The sequence below is a fragment of the Orussus abietinus genome, unplaced genomic scaffold (assembly GCF_000612105.2).
Source record: "Orussus abietinus isolate OABI.00-Male unplaced genomic scaffold, Oabi_2.0 scaffold160, whole genome shotgun sequence".
NCBI lineage: Eukaryota > Metazoa > Arthropoda > Insecta > Hymenoptera > Orussidae > Orussus > Orussus abietinus.
Window position 1 is genome coordinate 64,524 of NW_019394352.1, and position 22,252 is coordinate 86,775.

A 22,252-nucleotide genomic window follows, 5' to 3' on the forward strand; every position below is an offset into this window, starting at 1 on the left:
GAAAATCGACGAGTCCTGATTTTCCGGAGGCAATGCTCTCCGACATAAATTCAAATTCATTCCAAGGCTCGAGGGAACGAGCCTCGGCGCGCATGCAAAGCGCCATTCCAAAAACCATTTACTAAAGAGAGGAAATTCTTGGGACGATTCTCGGATAGAGGAGAGGCGGTAATCTGGGAATGAAGAATAAGCACTGATCGTCCCTTCCACATGGACCACTTCCTGTTCTCACCGACAAGGTGATTAAAAGCCTCGCCTATGGCTGATATTAATTTCTTTTTTCTATCTTTTTAGCCAGGAAGATGATTATCCAGGATCGTCTCAGTGCCCATCCCTGCATCGGGGATAGGATCCGGAACAGCGCGAGCAGCGGCAGTCAACGTCCTCGATATGTACCAAAAATCGCGTTCACCTCGATATCGACGAATTATCAGAGTCGGCGAGTCGTCGCTCGCCAGGGCGAGAATTTAAACGATTCGAGCACGACGAGGGAAAATAATCTCAGTGCAGAGTCCGAGCGAGCCGAGCCTGGACGAACGAAAGCGGCATGGACGACGAGTGAGGGAGCTCGCTTCACCGACGATCTCGTTTATCGATTTCCCTCGAAAATCTCGACGTTTTCATTACCCAGGAACGTGGAAGGATAACGAAGGAAACCGTGGAAACGCCGGAGAACGCGCGCCGCGAGGAGTCGCGTTCGACGGAAAAAGAAAGATGGCCGCCATGCGACGTCTTCCCTAGCCGAGGAGAGTCATTGCAGGAATTGGCAGGTTATCGCATGCATAGAGATGTAACCTGGTTATATCATTAATCCCCTAAATATTATCCGACGCACTATTAACAGGCTACTAAATATCAGTATTCTCTGCAATGAGAAAAAAGATTCACCGAAGCAAAGAAAGGTCTCTTCGAATGGTGCCGACGAAACACTCGGTTAATTCAAAGAATTATTATTTAATAGAAATAAACTCGAATGAATTAGACGCAACGTTTCCTCGGAATTCGTGAGAATTCATTGGAGTTCACTTGAATTAATTCGAGTGAATTCATTAAATTAACGATATATTTCTTTGGGACCGTTTATCATCTTTGGTTCAGTGACATTGGTTTTTTTCCTTAGGGCGCTTTCAATGAAGAAAAACGACCAGGTATAGAGTGAGAAGTCTAGTGGGATATAACCAGGCTCGAGGTGTCGTCATTTCTCCATCTCTAGACATGCAGACGGAGACGGAGTCGGTAGTCGGTCGGTCAGTCGGTCCAGCGGAAGCTGCCAATCGCGTACCGTAATCCGCGCTCGGATAAATCTCAGTGGCGTCGTCCTCCAGCCAAGAGTCGACCTCGACGAATTCGGCGACGAAACTCGGTATGTGACACTTGATAATGGCCGCGTTCCCCCGTAGCACGTGCTCGTCCATCACGTTAACCGCATACCGCTGCCCGACGACTGTAACCAGACACGATCACCGATATTTCAGAGGAGTGGGAATGTGCGGTCTCGTTAGAAAAATCCCGAAATTTGGGGAACGACTCCAAGGAATCGAGGCCGCATCCGGTTTGGATCCCCTGGTACGCGAGTTAAGGTTGCCACGAGATGGCGCAGCGGTTGTCGACTCTCGTACCATAGGACCGGTCGTCGGGAAGATAGGAACCGCCGTTCGAGTCGGTCCACCCGACCACGTCAACGTGATCCCCGACGAAGGATGGGACCTGGCACTTGAAAATGGCGGCGTTCCCGCGAATCGTGAAGACGTCGTACACCTGAACCTCGAAGTACTGGGACACCACTGGAACGAGATTAGGATTTAGGACGCGGCTCGATAACCCGATTTCATGTGTTCCTGTTTCTCTAAATCGCGCTAATTATCCCCGGAGGTTCCCGTCGTCGTCGGTCCAGTCTAGGCCTCGGATGCGCTGAAGGAATAGAGAGAGCGGGTGGGCTAGGTTAGTTTCCTTGTTTCTGGGATTCAGGAAGAAATCGTGTACCCTGCTCGCTGTTCGTCCCCGCCGGATAGGAGATCCCATCCTCGACCGACAGCCACTCGATCACGTCGACGAAGTCGGCCACGAAGCTGGGCACCAGGCACTTCAGAATAGCCGTGTTGCCGCGCAGCACGAACTCATCGATGACTCTCGTCTCATAGAACTGCTGCACCACTGTAAGCCGTGGGCGACGTCGTCGGTGAGAGGGCGGCTCGTGACGCTTAGGGACCGACCGTCAGTCGCATCGCGACCGTCGCGGGGGACGGATCGTGGAAAAACCGCCGAGTCGCTGCGCGACGCCGAGAGAGGAAAGTAGAAACGATGGACGGTCAAAAGTCGACGAGAAATCGTTAATAAGAAATTTCTCAAGGGACGTTTCGCCATAATTTCCCCCAAAGAAAGTCTTCGGAATGACCGTGTTGCCGCGCAGCGCGAACTCGTTGATGACTGTCGTCTCATATTAAGTTGAGGAATAACTCCGCACGGTTTTAATTACATTATGTTATGTTAAATACGGTGGGAACTCATTCCTCGACGTAATAGAACTGCTGCACCACTGTAAGTCGTGGGCGACGTCGTCGGTGAGGGGGCGGCTCATGACGCTTAGGGACCGACCGTCAGTCGCGTCGCGACCGTCGCAGGGGACGGATCGTGGAAAAACCGCCGAGGCGCTGCGCGACGCCGGGATAGGAAAGGAGAAACGAAGGACCGTCAAAAGTCGACCAGAAATCGTGAATAAAAAAATTCCTCAAGGAACATTTTACCATCATTTCCCCGAAATAAAAAGTCTTCCCCCCTTCCAAGTCCCCGACTTTTGACGGTACAGGAGGAGTATCCGAGAGATCGTCACAGACTAAGAACTCGAGGCTCGGACTCTGGTACCGTATTCCACTCCGGGAAGGTAGACCGTCCCGTCGCTCGTCACCCACTGGTCGACCTGGACGAACTCGGAGACAAAGCTTGGGATTTTGCACTTGAGGATCGCGCTGTTAGCCCGGATGACGTACTCGTTCTCGGCCTCGGTGACGTAAAACTGTGACACGACTGCCGCCAAAACCACGTTGGTGCAATTAAAAAGCGTTTTCAGGGAATTCTCGTATCCCTCCGCGATAGAAGGATGAGACTCCGGATCCTTCCAACCCGTAAGGAGTTACAAAAGGGTTATTCTATATATATAGTGACCCTTTCATATCGCAGTAAAGACGACGAAGAACCTTCCGACGCGAAATCCAAGATGGAAGGACCAGGATCGCGATGTTTCGTTCTATGGAAGGAAGGAGGCGCTCCGGGTGCAAGAGGTGCCCCTGGCTCGAAGGAAGAAGACCTGCCACGAGTGGCCCTAGCCTAGAAAGGACGAATACCCTGCTCGATCCTGCCGTTCGGCAGATAGGTCTCCCCGTCCTCTCGAATCCAGGCCTCGACGGTTACGAATTCGGCGATGTAACTCGGGATGCTGCATCTCAAGATCGCGCTGTTTCCCCGGATCACGTACTCCGTCAGGATTTCCGGTTGATACGGTTGCGTAACGACTAAAAAAGGCCCCCAGGACTGAGTGATCCCCGCCATCTAGGATCGGTCGCGCTCGTCTGCCGCCGCTCGTCGCCGTTCCGAAAATCTTATCCGGCAAGGGACACAGGGATCGGGTCTATTTTCGTATTTCGACAAACGCTTCCTTCGCCCAACAAGAAAACCCTGCTCGAGATACTCCGGGGACTATTTCTCTACCGGAACCCTTGCAAAGTTCAAGCATTATAACTGGGTTTAATTACATTCCAGGGCGGTATTGGAGATCGAAAGAGCTCCCTAATGAACCGGAAATTCATTTGGCTAACGACTTAACTAGATTTTGCGCGTCGAACGGCGTTAAATCGTCCTTAATCGATCGAGGGAGAGAGGTCCGTCCGGCGCGCCAGCGGAGATGGGCGTGGCTACTCCCACCACCGCGCAGACCACGTGGTACGGCCTCTCCCCTGATTGGCTGCTTTTAATCGTCGATATCTCTAGAACGGTCGATCGTCCCGGAAATTGGAAAAGAACATTTCGTCGCGATTTTACCAGCTCTACGCGAGGAAGCGCTCGCCGAAGGGGTTAACCATCTGGGGAAACCGGGGGATATTCGAGGGATCGTCGAGAAACTCCACGTGCGATACCGTAGTCGCCGGTAGGCTTATAGCTGGACCCGTCGCTTCCTTCCCAGGACTCGACCGACACGTATTCGGCGACGAAGCTGGGAATGGTGCATTTCAGGATGGCTGCGTTCCCGCGGATCACGTATTCGGAAACCACCTCGGCCTCGTAGTACTGGGTCACGACTGTTAAAAATGAAATTCCTGGGTACCGAGTGAAGCGCTACCTCTATCCCGGCCTCTTCCCCGTAAAAACGATATCCTAGACCCTCGAGACCATCCTAGGAGTCGGAATTAACCCTCCACGTTGACTACCGCTGCCGATGGCGTCCGGCAATCGCGGTAAAAGGTATGAAAAAAGTTTTTTTTTTTTAATTTTTTAATTTTCAAGGTCGCGTCCGAGGAGTACCGTCACCGTCGTCCGGGTCGAAGGAGCGTCCCCGCTCGTCCTGCCAGCCGACGACCTGCACGAATTCGGCCACGAAGCTCGGTATGCTGCACTTGAGGATCGCGGCGTTACCGCGTATCACGTACTCGTTGTTCACCTCCGTCTGATAGTAGTGGTGAACCACTGTAACGGGATAGAGAGAGAGGAAGACACGGCGGGACGTGAGGTCTGCCTCGGTTCCGAACCCTACACCCGGAGGAGCCCTGTCTCCAGAGGCCATTTTGTACCGAAATCGCCACCGGGCGTGAACTCCTCGCCCTGGTCGGTGTGCCATGACAGCACCCTAACGAAGTCCGCGACGAACGACGGCACGACGCACTTCAGGATCGCGCTGTTGCCCCGGATGGCGTACTCCTTGTTGACGTCGATATCGTAGTACTGGGCCACAACTGCGAGTCCGACCGTTTAAAGCTCCTGCATTCGGCGACTCCTGGTCCCGCGTTGTCTCCCGTCACGGGAGACGCCTGCGCCCACGGCGCCGGGGCGCGCACCTGTCAGGGCGGAGAGGGCGCAGGCGCGACCGAAGAGAGAGCCCAAAGGACCACGCTTGCCCAAGGTCAGGGCCGTTCGGCCCTGTAGAGCCCAGAGGTCCTCTGGACACCCGGTCTTCGGTACATCGCGAGCGCCCACTCTGGCTAGGACCACGTCCGGTCGAAATGGTCAAGACTTGCGGAGCCATCGAGGGGTTACTCACTCAGGAAATCATGGATTTTTATTTATTAAGACTTTGTCACAATTTTAAGATCGAATATCACCGAATCCCATTGTTGTTTATCATATGAAATCAAAGGCAATCGATTCTTAAAGAAGGAAATCCATTTTCACCGATTTCCGAGTGAAGCCCCTCGGCTTAACTCGAGTTACGGTGGTCACCGAATCGAGGAAACCCGAGTCGCCCGTTTGATCGACCGAACGTCGTCCGTTCACCTGGTTAAGTGACCTGGGGGGCGGTGCGTCGACGCTCACCTGCTCTGACGTTGACGTCTCTGCTGTGCACCGACCCCACGGAAGACTTCGCCAGACAGCTGTAGATTTGGGAGTGCACCTCCTGCCGGTAGTCCTCGGCTCTGAACGGCGGGAAGACCAGGTTTCCGTTGGGCAAGACCTTCGACACAAACCATTCACGTGTTTAGTCAAAGGTCCTGGACATGCAGTGTAATCACGTCCACAAGAAATATTACGATTGTTCCTGTCAGAACTGATGTGGGACTCGATTCTCGAGTTCCGCACGCTCAATTTTCGCCTGCGAAATTGACAATTTCATATACGGTTCTAAAATGTTGACCAATCGACTTCGCAACAATGCGACATTTTTTTCATGGGAATCTATTCGTAGGTGAAAAAAAAAAATTCCCATGAACTCGAGAATCGGTTTCCTGGTCTGGTCTGATCCGATTAGTTGGTAGCGTGGTCATAATCTTCCGCGGGACCATTGCGACAAACCGAGAGCATTAACGTATGTACCAAACAGAAGACGAACGTAACTCATATGGAATGAGACGGATCGAGCCATTACGCCCATGTCCTCGCCCAACGGTGGCTAACGAGTCGCTGGCGGAACAAGTGAATTTATCTCAATGACTGTCGACGAAACAAGGGCCGTAGAGTCATCCAGAGTCGACGTTGAGCGTCCATAAGTCCACTCGATCGTTTTCCCAGCATTTTCTCTGGAATAGAACTTAACCTTTTAAAGGTCACCTCACCTGTCTCAGTCCGGGAACGTCGCCGACCGCGGTTCCGTCAGATCGTACCCAGATGATGTCCGGTTGGGGGTTTCCTCTAGCTTGGCACTCGACGACAGCTCCGGTTCCATTTGAAAAGTCCACTCGATTTGGGGGTTCCTTGACGAAAACGGGTCCCATAGATTCCTCCTCGGCGAGCACTGAAAACGAAGAAATACTCAGTTACTCTGTATAAGTATATAAATAAATAAATATATATATATATATTTCTAGTAAACACTCAGGCAATTTTTTTATAATTCACGTAACCAGAATATATAAAAAAAAGAACATTTTCTGATAAGTAATGCGGCGAGGGATTTTCAATACTGCCACAGGAGATGCATTAATGTAAGTGGTGGTATTCCAGGTTGTGCACTTTTTTTTAAATCCTAAATACAGGATTGCGAGATGAAATCCGCAGGTAAACGCAACTTTGGAAGTATCGAAAATGCCTGCAATTTTTTACGAGATTGTCTACAAACTAAGTGCCATTTATCCAAATTGTTTCGCCGTGTCTCTGGCTAACTTATCCTCTGATTTAATAAGACTGATTCGCGCTGTGTATAATAAGTATATAAATAAATATATATATACACTCAGGCGCGTCCATTCATCCCATCCGAGGCGCTCGCTTTTTGATTTCCCCGAATTGCCCGAGTTTTGCGTCCAAAGCGCGGGAACTTCTCCTTTCTCTCCCTCCAATGTTGCCGCCTCTCCTTCTAATTGCGACCGCTGCAACCGTGCCGGCAAAAAACCCGCGGCGACCCGGTTAGGTAAATGGACCCCTCCAGCCGACAGTTGACACGCTCGGCTACGGCAGTTCTAGTTCCTATCCTACGAGTTGACCTCACTCCACTTAACGCCATTAGTACTCTCCCTTTTCGACCCTAAACGCGATTGAACGCGTTATGCTTATTCATAAAGTGGACGCGCGTCGGCCGAACGGGACTCTCGTTAAAGGTGAACACCGGACGCTCCCGAAATCCTTGCGACCTCTTTATTGTTCCTTTCCAGGGGAATTACGGCCGATTTAATCTACGCGCATATTTTTAGAGCGCTCCCAACTCGGCCGCATAAATGGCGCACTTTCCTCCTCGAGCTAAGTGCAATACACTCGGATAATAATTCCATTGTCTCGATGGGTGATTACGCGGTGGAGGGCCGATTACCCGATGGTGCCCGACCGGCGGTCGCGGCGTTCGAATTCGTCGCCCTTCTTGGCGACGCCATAAAAATAAACCAAGGGGAGGTCGTAACGCCACGCGACACCCTATATTTACGCCCGCGAGTCTGCCCTCTCGCCGCTTCTCGTAACCCGCGGCGCACTCGAACCCTCTTCCGCGACTCCGGCGCGAAATATAAATATAATAAGACGCCCTTCCAACTCGCCGTTAACCCACTCGTTAAGGCGATGCGAAAGTGACGTCAAAGAGGTCTTTTCGTGAAGTATTTCGCGGAATTGGGTATAGCAAATCGTTCTAAACTTTACAACGTGAACGCGGAGATTATAAGAGAGGTCTTGGCATGGCTGTGGGAACCTGGAAACCAGTTTGAGGCGCAAACAAAATTAACAGACTTATTGGAGTGTTTCTGTGGTGCAGACGTTTGCGTCACGTTGAGGTTTGTTTCTGACATTTTTTTTTTCACAAAAACTAGAGCTGTTCAAAAAAGATAAAGAAATTCCGAAATCGTGGAAATTTGGATTTTTCGACTCTAATGAGTTCTCTGACGTTAGGGAAATTTAGAACCGCGAAAACGTTAAAAATGATCATTTTCACGATTTTACTTTTTTTTTTTTCCACGGCTTAGGATTCTCGTAGTGGCTTGCATTAATTTGCGCAAGCAAATCGCGGGAAGTACTTATGCTCAACATTTTTTGGGACCGATAGGAGTAGTTGTTGGCAGTGAGCAAAAGGTAAACTCCTTAAAAACGTCTTTTCATCCTATCACCTCACGTGAGTTTATTCGCCGGGTTCCCCAAGTGAAAATGTGAAATCACTCGACCGAAGGAACTCGGAGTTTCCGGTCGAGCAGTCTCGCGCGAATTATCTCACATTTCTACCACAGTGAAAGTCACGGAATCCCGGGAGATGTTCACATTTAGAATTTTCCCCAGACTCGTCACGAAATGGACCCCCGATTAATCTTTAAGTAGTGTAAGACGCGTTGCACCGATAAAGGTTAAGTCAATCAAGGATTGAAATCCATTGTTTGGGAACCACCTGGGACCCAATTCTCGAGTTCATAGGATCAACTTTCGCATGCGAAACTGACAGTTTCATATAAAACATTCAAACGTTGACCAATCACGCGACTCGCGGCAATGCGAAATTTCTCATGCGAATCCATTCGTACGCGAACAAAATCCGTACGAACTCTAGAATAGGAGCCTTGAATTCGAGTAACTGTAATCACGCGTTAAGTAATCCGTAATTAAGGATTTTATCTCGAGTGTTGGGGGCAAGTCGGCCATTTGTCTCCTGGGAGCCAATCGGAGCGTTTCGCCGCGTACAGTGAGCGAGCTGCGTCCCCCGTTCCGAAATCCACGTGGGGACGTTAAATCCGTTAAACCGCGGAGGGCGGTTGGAGCTCCGCGGGCCGAGGTTGGCCGAAGTCCGCCGAAGGCGGCCGAAGCGAGCCGAGGGCGGGAGCGCGCCGTGCCCGAGGAACATCCGCCGATTCAGCGAGGAACGGGGCCACCCCTCGTTCCCCGAACGACAGATGTTCCTCTTCTCTTCCCCGCTTTGTGAAGGCGCCTCGCCGACAGCTGCGCGAGCGCTCTCGGGTATCTCCTTCTCGGGCATTTTTCCCAAGATCGCGCCGCCATCTTCTCGCCCGGCCGGAAGCGCCGTGAACTTTGACTGAAGAATCTGGACCGCCAAGTTTGGCGACGGCCTTGAATCGAAGACGAGCTTCAGCTATCATTCAAAAGCTTCCTAAACCTAATACAATCGTTCACCTTTCCCTTATCAAAACCCTACCTTTGGTATATATAAATCCCTTATGAACATCTTATGATCAGGGTTGGGTAATTTCGTATTTTTCGAGGTTTTTCGCATACATTCCGTAAACCAAGGGGTTTTCCGTAGAAAATCGTAGTAAAGCAGTAAATTACGTTTCCAATATAAAGGATCACATACATGCACGATATAAACGTATTTTAACATGTGAAAACGTAAATATTTATTCCCTTAAGGGGATGTGAAAGTGGCATCCGAAAGCTCGATCGTTCATGAAACTTTTCTACGAACTGGCTGCACCGAATCGTTTCAAACTTAACAACATAAATGTAGAAGCCATAAGGAAGGTGTCGACACCCACATTTCATTTTTCATAAAAAAAAAAAATTTTAAATACCTATAAACAAATTTTAAAAAAATTGAAATTTCATGAGTTTTAGGACCTCTTTTATACTCTTCATATTTATGTTGTAAAGTTTGAATCGATTCGGTACACCCAATTTGAAGAAAAGTTTCTTGAACAGAACTCTTAAACACTACTTTTGCATCACCTTAAGTGTTTCACGTAAAAAAAAAAACCTCAAATGACGCGTCACTGCACAATCCTGGTTATACCTACTAAACCCTGGTTATACATGCTAAACCCTGGTTATACGTACTAAACCCTGGTTATATCCACTAAACCCTGGTTACATCCACCAAACCCTGGTTATACCTACTAAACCCTGGTTATACTTACTAAACCCTGGTTATACCTACTAAACCCTCGTTACATTCACTAAACCCTGGTTAAGGCAGATGCGTAAACCGAGATTTTGCCCGTAAACTCCGTCGCGGCGAACTCGCTAAAGCGCCGGCCGGAACCGGAGGATTCGGCCCGGCGTGACGCGAGTGCAAATAGCTTCGCTCGCTCGAATCCATCGGCATAGCCGATCTTGACTCACCGCTCGCGAATGCCAGCGCGTTCATCAGCAACATCGCCAGGAAGGAAGGCCGCGGGCCCCCTGGTGATCTCCACCGCATTCTCGCTCCTTTCCGCCGGATCTCGCCTCTCGATTTGGCCGTGGCACTTCCTCTCGCCTACCTGAATCGATCACACACAAACGCACACACGTCACGAGACCGTCACTCCCCGTTACTCACCCCGATATGGCACGTAACTATTAAGAAACTCGGTAGAGTTTCGCGCCAAATACATATACATATAGAGGCGCGAAACTCTGACCTAGTCATTATCTGCGGTGTTTAGCCTGGCGCGGCAAACTGGACAGAGAATGTGGTTTTCTGAGCCCCTTGAATGAGTAACGTCAACTTTAACCAGGTCATTGAGATTGGACGATTTTTTCGCGTTTTTTGGGCCTACCAACGAAACTGTCTCGATTAATTCGAGACAGGCCGGCGAAGCCAATTAAGCGGAATTAAAGGGCATGAGAAAGTGGCATCCGAAAGGTCAATACCCTTCGTGAAACGTTTCTGCGAACTCGTGAAATTTCATTCATTTTTCTTTTGTTATAACAAATTTTGAAAATTTTCTATGAACAAGTTTTTCCTTACTTTTGTGTGTGTGTTACATTCGATTTGGAGAAAAGTTTCATGAACGAGACCTCTTTGACGCCACTCTCATGTTACCTTGGAAAGAAAATAATTAAAATACCCAGGTTAATTCCTTCGAAGAAAAGGAAAGGGTAAAGTCAACCTCGCGTGGGAAGCCGAACGACCACGTGACGATCCGATTTACTATCACCGAACGCGAACCGCGTTATCGCTACGCATGGCACGTCCACGCAGGTAAAAATCTGGTGCACCGGCCGGCACGTATAAGCTAGGGCCCCTTTCAAAGTGGGCCCGAAGTCCTTGAGCCTGGAGCGGCATACCTGCCGGGGTTCGCAACACCTGGCGGTAAAATCTCGGGAAATTTCCTCCCGGCCCGTCCCGACTTCTCGACTTCGAAATACTCGAAAATAACAAAGATTCCTAATTCTCGATCGTTGCACCAAGATTGCACTCTCGTTGCTCTGCCCTCGATACGCGTTATTACGTCCTATTACGTCCGTTACCATTTTTCTTGCTTATGAGTAGAATCGCGTAAAAATTTTTCACGGGATTCCACTGGTGTGCGAAAAGATCCGTATGAAATTGAGAATAGGATCACTAGTACTCAATTCTCGAGTTCATACGATGAACGTTGACCCACGAAATTGACAATTTCATACACGAAATTCGAACGTGGACCAGTCGACGTCGCGACAATGCGAAATTTTTCACGGGATTCTATTGGAGTGCGAAAAGATCCGTATGAAATTGAGAATAGGATCACTAGTACTCGATTCCCGAGTTCATATGATGAACATTCGTCCGTGAAATTCACACTTTCGTATACGACTTTTGAACGTGGACCAATCGACGTCGCAGCAATGCGATATTTTTCATGCGATCTATTCTTAATAAAAAAAAAATGAATATGAATTCAATGATAGAATCCCTAGGCGTTTGCAAAGCCATGGATGTTGCGAAGTGAGGTCGCAAGAATTAAACAATGACGGGATTTCGCGACAATGCGATATTTTTCATATGGATCTATTCATACGCGACAAAAATCCGTATGAACTCGATAGTAGAATCCCTGGGTGACACGTGCCCCCGAGTATCCTGGACGTTTGCATACTATCAAGAAATGGATAGAGTTAATACCCGTAGTGGTAGAATCTTTGAGGTTAGAGTCGCGAAAGGTCCATGAACGTCGCGAGGTGAGGCCGGGAGATGAGGCCGGCAAGGTCGGTGGACCTCCTGACGGGAGGAAGAACGTGGAGCTCGGCGGCGTGGGTCGCGGGGGCGTCCGCTGTCACGCCGCGGCGCTCCGGCGCGACGGAGGGTTTATTGATCGGGCCGAGGGCGCCGAACGCGGCGTGGTCATTCGCTTCGGCACGCTCTCGCTTTCGGCGAGCGCGGTGGGCGCTCCGGGAGTCCCACCCGGCGCGGCCCGAGGTCCTCGCCCGCGACCTCGGTCACGACCCGGGCCTTCCTAGACAAGAGAGGAAACTCGATCGCCCCAGGACCCAAACTGGCGGCTCGAGTCCCAGGACGCTGGGACTCTTAAGAAAGCCAAAACTGGCAAAAATCTCCCGTACAATCAAGAAACTCGGTACAGTTTCGAGCCAAATACATTTTCGAGCGAGAAACTCGTTGATAATTTCCACCATGTAATAAGACCGACGAGGTGGAGTCGGTCGATCTTCGAGTCCGATGCGAAAGAAAAAAGAAAAAGTGGTCCAGGAGCGCCGACACGCGGAGGCTTCTCCGCCTGGTCCAAGAAACGATCCGACACTGGACGTTATGAACTTATCGTGGAGACTCGCACCTCGAAGGTACTCGAAGGTGCGTCGAGCGACGCCTACTCCAGGGGAGGTGGACGCTCGGTGAACGCACTGCTCCGGATGGGTAATCGGACTCGAAGAAGGCGCGACCGTACGCGAGGACACTCTCCGCACACCGGGCGACGACAACGACCGACTCGCTCGTCGGCTCGGCTGCGAATGACGGCGAGTGGCGTCGCCCCGCGGTACACCCCTCTCGATGCGAGCATCGACCGCTTCGAGCTCTCGCCGGGAGAGCGCGCGAAATTCGAACGCGTTCGAATCTCCCGCCCAACGGAAGCGCGCGGTACCTCGAAAAGAGAAATTTATAAAAATTAAAAAAATTGTCAAGACTTCTCTGGGAAGTATAGGAATATACGGAAGCGTGTCAAAAGTAGGGTTGGGTAATTTCGCGTTTTTCGAGGTTTTATATTACGTAAACCACGTAGTTTACTGTAGTAAACCAGTAAATTACGATTTCAACGTGAAGCATACCGCAGGTGTACGATGTATGGCATCCACTGGGTTGTAAACGTCTTTTAATACATATGTAAACAAGTAAATACTTTTGAGGGATATTAAATTAATTCAGGGAGGGTGTTCAAAATTCTTTAGGACTTTACGTTCCCAATATGGCGGATACCGGGAATGCACGCCATATGTTTCCGCCAGGTAATAAACGTCTTTTAGCGCATACGTAGCACGTAAATATTTGTAAGGAATAATTAATTTGGCGCTTGTTTAAAATTATTTCTACTTAACCCTGTTTAATATCAAATTCCTAGCTGGATGTATTATGTCCTATTTAGAATTAGAAGGGCGTAATATCCTTCGCACTTGCGCAGAAAACTAGGGACGTGCTGTACGTGTTAAACGCGTAGAAATTCACGTATATTACGTGACGGATTACATCTACCCAACCTTTGTCAAAGGGCAGGAGAGTTATAGGGAACCGGCGTAGAAAAAGGAAGGGGATTCGTGACTCACGCATACGTGATGATGCTCCGATTACGCATACCTGGATGAATCCTCGGAACATGGCGCTCATTGTTCCCAAAGACGAGGACGCGATTTCGAGGAAGACTCGGGAAAGCAACCGTTGACGATTGAAAAAGTTATCCTCTATTTGTATTTACAGTGAGCGGAATAATATGCAAAGTCGGAGATGCGAGTCCTGGCGTCGTAGGGGTACATGAAAACGTAGACTCTCTATCCTACGCCTGTAAAAATGCGTGTACGCGTATTGTACAAGAAATTGTCTAGAAAATATCGCCGCGATAAAGGATCTGTATCTTACACCTTCGTCGATACAAATGTACAGGATCGGCCGCGAGCACTGATCAAGAAATGCAATTCGCGCTGATTGTGCGAACGAACTCTTTAACGTACGTAAATCCTCTAATAACGCCAACGAAAGATGTCAAAGGCATACGCTTAATGCCCGGAAAGATTTAAGTACTGGAACGTGCGAAGTATCACCTGATGGCGGATATCCGAGTGTTAAAAAAATAATAAGACGGTGAGTTTGCACTTAGGCGACGTTTCGCATAGAAATCGTGACTCGTCCACCAAACTCTCGGTCGGCCTGTCTTTTTAAAGCATGGAATTCGAGTCTAGAGCTTATGCTACTTCAACACTGCATGCTACTGAACAGAAGCGTCAGCAGTTCAGGTTGCGTGAGATTCCGTTTATACTTTTGTACCATTTCCTGGATCTTCAGTCGTCTGCGTACGTGCGGCGGGTGGTAACTGCGGAGGAGAATGAAGCGTTCCTTAGATAAGAGCTAGGCAAGGATTGCCCGTTAGGAAACGGTCATAATTGTAAAAATCCTCAATCTTTCACCTATCGTTTTCAAGCCTTCTCCTGCGAGCCATGTTCAGCGCCGTCTGCCTGACCAACGTCCCCAGCACTCTTCTGGAAACGACCATGCCGTCTACCAAAGGAGACGCCAGGTTGATCCTGGATACCGGGCCTTGCAGTCTGACCCTCATCAGGCCACTGGCCAAGGACTGCAGAAATATCACCTGGACATCCGAGGGTCGTAGGGTACTCGAATGTTCCAAACCCGTGTGCGTGCAAGGTAATACCGCGGCTAAAAGCAAGCATCAAACGTTTAGATACCACGAGGAGCTGACCCTAGAACATGGATCCAGCATTATCAGGACGGCCATACCGATGGGGAACTGAAGATGATCCTCCAAGCTCTCTAGCCAAACCACCATGATCCTCGTATCGACTTGCAGAGGCACGGAATGCTTCGTCGACCTCCTTGGTCTGACCGGATCACTGTTGGACTGCGTACTCGGTGGACCCGACCCAGCCAAGCTGGAAGGTTGCTTGTCTAGGTCTAGAGACATGGTCCTGGAACTCTGGATAACCGACTGCGAGACCGAGCAGGACCTGCTGCTGGTGCACTCACTGATGCTTCGCTCGAACCACACTGAAAAACCGAAACAAACCCGTCTTTCAACGTCCTCGGCTGAGTCTTTAAGGTCTACTCGCGAGGACGATGATCCTCTTTCTCACCCTGGCCACTGCCGGTGTCACTGCCATAAGTACTGTCATCCATGGAGTCGGAGATCAGCGGCCCCGTGGGTTGGGTGGGCACCACGAAAGCGATCTCCGAGCTTTCATCCGCCCAATACAAGGCATGGGTTTCGCCGTTATAAAGCGAACCGCCATGGTCGGAGGCGAAGCGAACGGGATGCGAGCCAGGAGGTTGCTGACACGTCGTCCTCCAGGATGTGGAGGCATGGCCGGTCCAGCCGGCATGGGTGGCCACGGAGATTGGCCATCCCAGGGAGTTCAGGAACTCCAGGAACTCAGGACAGACGTTGGACGCGTACATCTAGAGGCAACGTAAAGTTCCACGTAGAAAATAAAAAAGAATATAACATAATATCCCGAAAAGAAGTTCCTTACCACGTTGGACAGGATCTCCTCGGCGTGCTTTTGGCCAGCCTTGACGTAAAAAATGTGTACGGTGTCGCAGGTCCTGGAGCTGATGCGATCCAGGCACTCCAGGTCGGCGCAGAATCCCGGGATGACGGGGTCCAACGCGATGAGGCCGCTCGCTCCGGAATCCTCGTTCTTTTTCGAGTCCAGATTCAGGAAGCCGAAGTGGCTCAAGAAGAGCCTCGCCGTTTGGAACTCGTGGCAGATCTTGGGAGGGAGGCACTCCTCTATCCTATCCTCGGAGTTTCGATCCGAGCCGCGGTCGGACGTGATCGACTCGAGGCTTATCTGCCGATCGAGCAGCTGGGAGAGCACTCGGTGCTCCTTCTTCGTGGCCTCGTTGTCGTTCATCACGGCCTCCAAGCTCGGTATCGATTCATCCCTACGGCAAGAAGGTCAATTGGGAATTACCTCATCTGCGGAGTCTAAAAAGAGGAGTAGCCAATTTCAACGTACACCTTGCAGCGCGGAATCCTGTCCACGTTTTCAGGGAAGAACTTCGGCTTGTACTCCGTACGTGGCTCTGGCTCGGCTAGGGGTAGAGGTCTTCCAGGATTGGCGTTGAGGACGCTCCTAGCGCTGGACCTGTGTCTCGGGAGATGTCGAAGCTGCATGATCCAGGCGTGTCTGCCGAACGACCCTCGCACCAGGACGGTCACCATCGGTTGAGGATCCTCGTCACTTCCGAGAGGCTCCTCCAACAGGGCCAACATTGTCGCGTTCTCTGCCACGAAATACCGGAAACGTTCCAGGGCAATCTGCCGAGCGATCCGTCCACCTCCTAGCCAGCTGTTGCATTGGCGCACCAAAGAGACCTCGTCGAGCAACGACGAAAGCGACTGCGCCCCACAGGCACTAGGAAAATATCCGACCTGCACGTCCCAACGCATTCATGTATTAAAAATAACATCACGACCCTTTTCAAGGGTTTATTCTCAATATTTTTTATTCCACCAGGTACCTGCTCCAGGATAATCGTCAGCAGAGCGTCCGCCGCATCGCGCACCCTCATGGAGGCCGGCTTGAGCTCTTTCTCGTCCTTCATCTTAATCGGTTCCCCAGGTTTTCCGATGCTCTTCGTCCCGGACACCCCCAGCTCCACGACCTCTAAAACCGTCGTTAGGCAGTCCTTGTCCTGTAGAAGCTGTGGATGGGCGGTCAACCAGGTGGTCAAGCAGCCGAAAGCCGCAACGATGGAGGAGTGCAGATCCTTGGAGTGAGCCGGAGGTGGCCGCCAGCATTGCGAAGCAATGTAATCGCACAACCACTTGACGGCTCTTTTACACTCCAAGGCGTCTGGAAACAGGTGGATACCTTATGGTAAAATGTAGGTAAATAATAAATATCCACGCAGGATTTACCTGTCTCCTGAATCCGCGTCCTTGCCAGGCCGGACAGCGTCTCGAGGGCTGCCAGGGAGACGTTGAGGTCGGTCTTCCAAGAGGAGATCAGTCGGTGGCAAACTAAGTACGTCGCTCGCACGAACAATGCGTGGGCGGAATCTGAAACGCAGGCATCGAGCGAATCAACGACTCCGGTATAAATGGCGTCGCGAGTTTGAACGTCGTCTAAATAATTCTACTTGCATGCCGAGCATCGAGCCACGTGGCAAGTGGCCGACTCAATTCTACGGCGCTTATGTACAAGTACGGTACAAGGATTGATTAAATTCGAGTATTTACCAAAAGCAACGCTATCCTCTTGAAGGGTCGCGATATCGGATGCATCGCCGAGCGAGCGGAGATCACTGGAAATGCTTATCTGACTGGCTGAATCGCTGGTGACTATCAAGCGATGGCGGCGCGGTACAATGGCGGATGCACAACGGAACACAACCCCAAAAAGAAATAGAAAAAACGGCCACATCACAGAAGCACGTGGAAGCAGCAAATATGAATGGAAAGTGGCGACGGTTATAAGTATATAAATATGTAAATATATAAATACAAGTGTACACGTAGATGTAAATAGATTGAAAAAATCAAAAGACCGCTACGGCGGTTGAACGCTTTACTCTTGGCGGCGCTGTCTCCTGCCTAAAGCAACAAGCCTAACGCGGCGTCTTGCGAGCCATACGCTACAAAGTAGACGTATCGCGAGCAAACGCGACGATGGCACGGATCGACGGCGATTAATCTGAGCGGTCGCTCGAAAGGTATACCTGAAGACAGCAAATTATTCGCCGAATCGTTGCTCGCCGGGTCGGGCTGAGTCACTTGATCCAGCTCTTCGGCCGCTGCCGAGTCCTGCACGCTCAGCAGTAACCCACCTGTTGATCGTAGGGGGAAAATAAATTATCAATTATGACGTAAAACTGGAAACGAGTCTCAATCAGCTTCTTGTACTTTGAGCTGAACCGCGTTTTCTCCCACCAGGGATGTTTCTTTGGGTCGATGCGAACGTACCCAGCAACATGTGCGTGTTCTGTGGATCGACTTCCACCTGCAGAGAGTTGATCAGCAGATTCATAAGCCTCGGTTTCAGCTGGCCGAAAGTGATCTGGCTCTTCTCCTGGCTAATGGCGGACAACATCGTGGGCAGTTCCCTGATGGTTAGATTCTGTAGTAGAAGGAACCGCTTATATCTTACTCGGATGGCCGAACGACGAGGTCGATGGAGGTCCGACCGTGACCGTCCTCACCTGAAAGTGCAGCGGCAGCGTCAGCATGGAGAGCAACAGGTGGATGGAGGCCCTTCTCAGCTCGACCTTCGACACCGCGTTGGACCTCAGCTTGAGGTCCTTCTCCGGAAGGACCGCCTCCAAGGCTACCAAGACCGCAGGCACGAGGACTTGTATTCCATCCAGGTCGAGCCGGAACAGGTCGGCCGAGTTCACCAGAATACTGGCCAGCGTCTCGCCGCACTCCCTCGACTGCAGGAAAAAACGTCGACGAATCTGACTTGGGCTGAGAATAGTCGACGAGCAGGGAGACGTACCTCGTCGACCTTCAGGCCGTGGAACATAGCCTGGTAGAATCTGGCCAGGTACACGGGAAGGATCTCTTCGCCCGTCTTCTTTGCGGAAAAAATCCTGCACAGCGCCCCCATCGCCTCGGCTCGACCCGACTCGTACCGGTCGATGTTCAAGGAGGCTGGGATCTCGCTGACGGTCTCCTGCAAAGAGCTGGGCCCGTCGACGAGCACCGACGATGGACGCTTCGACGTTCCGGATGGCTCTGAAGGAACGACTCTCTTCGTCGATCTACTTCTTCCAGAGAGTGATTCGCAAGACGTAGACTTACGTGGCAGGTTCTGAGACCACCCATCCGTTCCTATGAAAGCAGCCTCGAAGAGCCATTCCCCGAAGAGATGCAGAATACTGTTGCACTTTGGTCGTCCAGGTGCCAGGGGCGGCCTGACATCCTGGCCGAGGGACGTAACGGCTGAAACCATCAGCCAGGATCGAATACCGTCTTCAACATCGAGGAACTCTATCGGAAATATCGTAAATAGCGTTCTTCAACGGTGCTTACATGTACTGCTGGACACCGAGGAGGGTCCAGAGCTAGGCGAGGGCACCGGAGGGTTGCTGGAGGCCCGGCTGCTCGTCAACCCTATCAAGGAGGCTTTCGGTATCCCTGTTAAATGGAAACACAGTTGAACTCCAGGAATGCACTCGGATTGATTCCTATCTTTGCGAGCGTAAAAGAGTATCTACGAGATTTCGGGTGCTGAGAAAATTCCCTTATAGGAGGAAGAGTGAAAGAGGTGCGCCTCGGTATCTACCCTTAGTGACGGCGGAAGGTGTAACGCTGAAGCTCTTGGCGAGTCTGCGCTGTGTCGGGGGTGTAGGGGAGGATTGCGGCTGGTCTCTTCCGCCCATCCTGTCCCCCGCCACACCCCCGCCGACGCCGGCTCCAGGAGTAAAGCTTGTTAGGCAACACTCCTCCCAACAGCACGTCTGTGAAACCCCTGAAACATTTTACATCCGCATGCAGCCACCACCCGCACAAGGACGAGGCAAGAGCTGTGCCACGGTTCTCTCTACGAGGTGCCGATCGAAAGAACGGAGACCCGCGGGGAACCTCGCCATCGACTTACCGAGAAAGGCATCGACTTGCCCGGCGATGCCTTTGATGGCTTTTAAGAATATCTGCGGCAAGTTCTGTAGACATGGATGCTGACAGGGATCTACCACGTTCGGACTGGCGATTGCGTATCGCAGAAACGCCTGCGTCTGCGAAATCACAGCTGGTCTGCATAGATCTACCGGATCACCGACTGTACGCAGCAGTCTGTACCATGCCTGGGTGATTGCTTCGTCCGACATTGTCAGTGGTGCCAATTGTACGTCTTCTTCACCTTGAAATCATGTATTAGGATGTATTACGAGGAATTACTCATCACCTGTATTTGTGCACGAAGTGTAATCTAAGTTGACGGAGTAATTTATAAAATAAAAGTGTATCTACGTACTTATTTTTAATTCTGGGAAAGTTGGACCGTACATGATTTGCAGTAATCTAGCAGTCAACGCCAAACACACGCGATTCCACTGCTCGATCAGTGCTAACCGGTGACGCCATCGAAGACAGGACTCTCTAAGCGTTCGCCACAAAGGTGGCGAGGGAAAATTGCGTTCACAGGCCACAAGCCACACCTACCAGATATAACGTACTTGTAGGTTTAAATAAATGATGGGCGTGGAATTTAGAGCATATAGTTTACCTCCAATAACACACCAAGAACTCTCTCGCAGAGTTGTTCACCGGCATCTTCTCTAACTGCGGGTGGCGATAATAATGCATCGTTAATTCCTATTAAAAATATCAGCAAACTTTCCCATGTTTCTCGCTCTAAGATCACAGGTCCTCTTGCTACTTGCTGTAACGTTCTCAACACTCTGTGACAAAGAACGGCTTGCCTGTTAATTGTATCGGCACCTGAGAAAAAGAATATCGATTCTATATTGCTTTATAAAATAAATCAGAGGTTTGTATCTACTGTACCATGTAGAACGTTAACAAAGAAAAATTTGCAAGGTATTATTACCTAGATCCTGATATATAAATGGCCATGCTAGGAACAAGAGATTAGTTTAAATAGATAACTTAATGTACACGATAACACTTTTTAATGAAAATCCAGAGAATACAATTAATGAAACTTCTAGTTTTACCTTCTCCTTTTCGTGGGACGAATAAATTGTGAAAGTGTCCAATGATTTTTCGGGCGTAGAAATTAGGATCTTCTATAATCGGTCTCGGGACAGAGACTTTTGGTGTAGAGTAAAGAGCGGACAGCCACTCGCAGTAAACGTTGACACAGTCTCTAACCGTATCGTGTTCGGCCAATGGTAAAGACAATCCATAACATATAACTTCCATGCACCATTGGACCTCTTTATCCGCATTAAGCGGGCTAGGTTCAGCTGCGCGAGCGATACCAAGATTGGCAGCAAGCTGACGGACTATGGACAGGGCAACCTCGCGTCCAGCACCTTGAGGAAACTTTTCCAATACGCTTTGACTTCCTGCAGAACCTTGCTGGACCAGGCCACTTAAGGAGGCCCATTCGGAATACATCCCTCCTCCGGAGTCCTGACGAATGCGAGTCTTCATGAGTACCATAACCTAGTTACCTCTAATCAACAACTGTCGTAGCACCACCGCCAGCTAACTTGTCGGGGAGTTGCATTTCATACTCTCTACGTACATGGAGAAATATAATTCTGCAGTTACCTTTAGATTGACTCTGTTGAATACGCCTAAATTCATAGATTATCATGCGCGTACACGTCGTACGATTCGATATATCAAGGAGACACCGACGAGCTTCGCCGGGGGTGTTTATGATTCGATGACGACGACTAACCTCCCAGCACGCCTCCGACTCGTTGACATTCGAATGCGAGCGAGTGAAAGGTAGACATGCGTAACCTGATGTGTCGCGTGGCTGGAAATATTTAACCGCGTTTACTGTGCCACGACTACCTCTTTCGTAGATTTAATACAAACGCTCCGTCGATACTTCATGCAATACGGCGCGAAATTTTGTATAAACTTTTTGATGACGCGAACACGCATCGAATCATCGGTTCGCATCGAGCCGAAACAACTTGAAACAAGCTGTGACGATCTGTCAGAATCTGTCACAAATCACAATCAACATCCCCTTCTAGAGTTGGGCAAGTAAGATACCCTAGGTAATTTTCGTGGTTATGTTACAACAGAGAGAAGATGAGAGTAGCCAGGCCCAAGGGGACACAACAGAGATGAGTTGGGAGATTGCTTACGGGCAGGATGGTGAGATCACATTCTGTGCTGCCCTCTGGTTTCGTACGTTAGCTTTCACTGTTTTTTGCCCCCAAGGGCGACGCAACGAATTTCTGATAGGAGCTCGCGTAATCGCAATGGCGGTACCATCTACCAGTCACCATTGGCGGCTCACGTACTCGTGATGGTAATACCATGCGGCAGTTGACGGTGGTGGGTTACCTACGTTTACCGAACTGCTCGCTTTTGATGGTAAGGGAAGAACACTCGTGACGCTTCATTTGACTTTATCTACTTATCTACTACTATTAAGTACATTGTTGCCGCGAAGTCGACGTGATGTGGAGCTTTGGGGCACGCGTCGGTGTGTCGCGTACGGAACTCTCATGCAGCGAATCTGTGTGAGTTGCGATCGCTCCTAGAAATCTTCGCGCGTCCCAACCAGCCAAGCGCCAAGCTACGGGTCGAGACGTTGAGTATGTGTGCGTGCG

General features: G+C 50.2%; 2 protein-coding genes across 6 annotated transcripts in view; both read right to left on the reverse strand.

Moving 5' to 3' along the window:
• Positions 1-12,661, reverse strand: part of LOC105702859 (Down syndrome cell adhesion molecule-like protein Dscam2) — a 37,144-nt gene extending 24,483 nt beyond the window's left edge. The window contains exons 1-5 of the mRNA XM_023431957.1: positions 12,597-12,661; positions 10,183-10,322; positions 6,258-6,436; positions 5,521-5,659; positions 4,782-4,943 (exon numbers count right to left, since the gene is read on the reverse strand). Of these exons, the coding sequence (XP_023287725.1) occupies positions 4,782-4,943; positions 5,521-5,659; positions 6,258-6,436; positions 10,183-10,261 (559 nt within the window). The 5' untranslated portion in view covers positions 10,262-10,322; positions 12,597-12,661. The remainder of the gene's footprint in view (positions 1-4,781; positions 4,944-5,520; positions 5,660-6,257; positions 6,437-10,182; positions 10,323-12,596) is intronic.
• Positions 12,662-13,697: 1,036 nt separating this feature from the next.
• Positions 13,698-21,726, reverse strand: LOC105702880 (ral GTPase-activating protein subunit beta). 5 transcript variants are annotated; one of them, XM_012430814.1, is made up of 21 exons: positions 21,228-21,726; positions 20,666-21,086; positions 20,215-20,429; positions 19,963-20,146; positions 19,588-19,848; positions 19,273-19,458; positions 19,020-19,124; positions 18,789-18,929; positions 18,484-18,722; positions 18,188-18,418; positions 17,952-18,105; positions 17,708-17,815; positions 17,229-17,330; positions 16,908-17,048; positions 16,508-16,860; positions 16,003-16,418; positions 15,514-15,928; positions 15,118-15,439; positions 14,765-15,031; positions 14,434-14,683; positions 13,698-14,339 (listed from the first exon to the last, which is right to left on the reverse strand). In XM_012430814.1, exons 1-21 carry the CDS (start codon positions 21,261-21,263, stop codon positions 14,222-14,224), a joined length of 4,665 nt encoding a protein of 1,554 aa, XP_012286237.1. In that variant the 5' UTR covers positions 21,264-21,726; the 3' UTR covers positions 13,698-14,221. The 5 variants fall into 5 exon arrangements, with proteins under 5 accessions (XP_012286237.1, XP_012286236.1, XP_012286235.1 ...); XM_012430813.1 differs by having other exon boundaries at positions 16,508-16,842; positions 18,188-18,442; XM_012430812.1 differs by having other exon boundaries at positions 18,188-18,442.
• Positions 21,727-22,252: the final 526 nt, after the last annotated feature.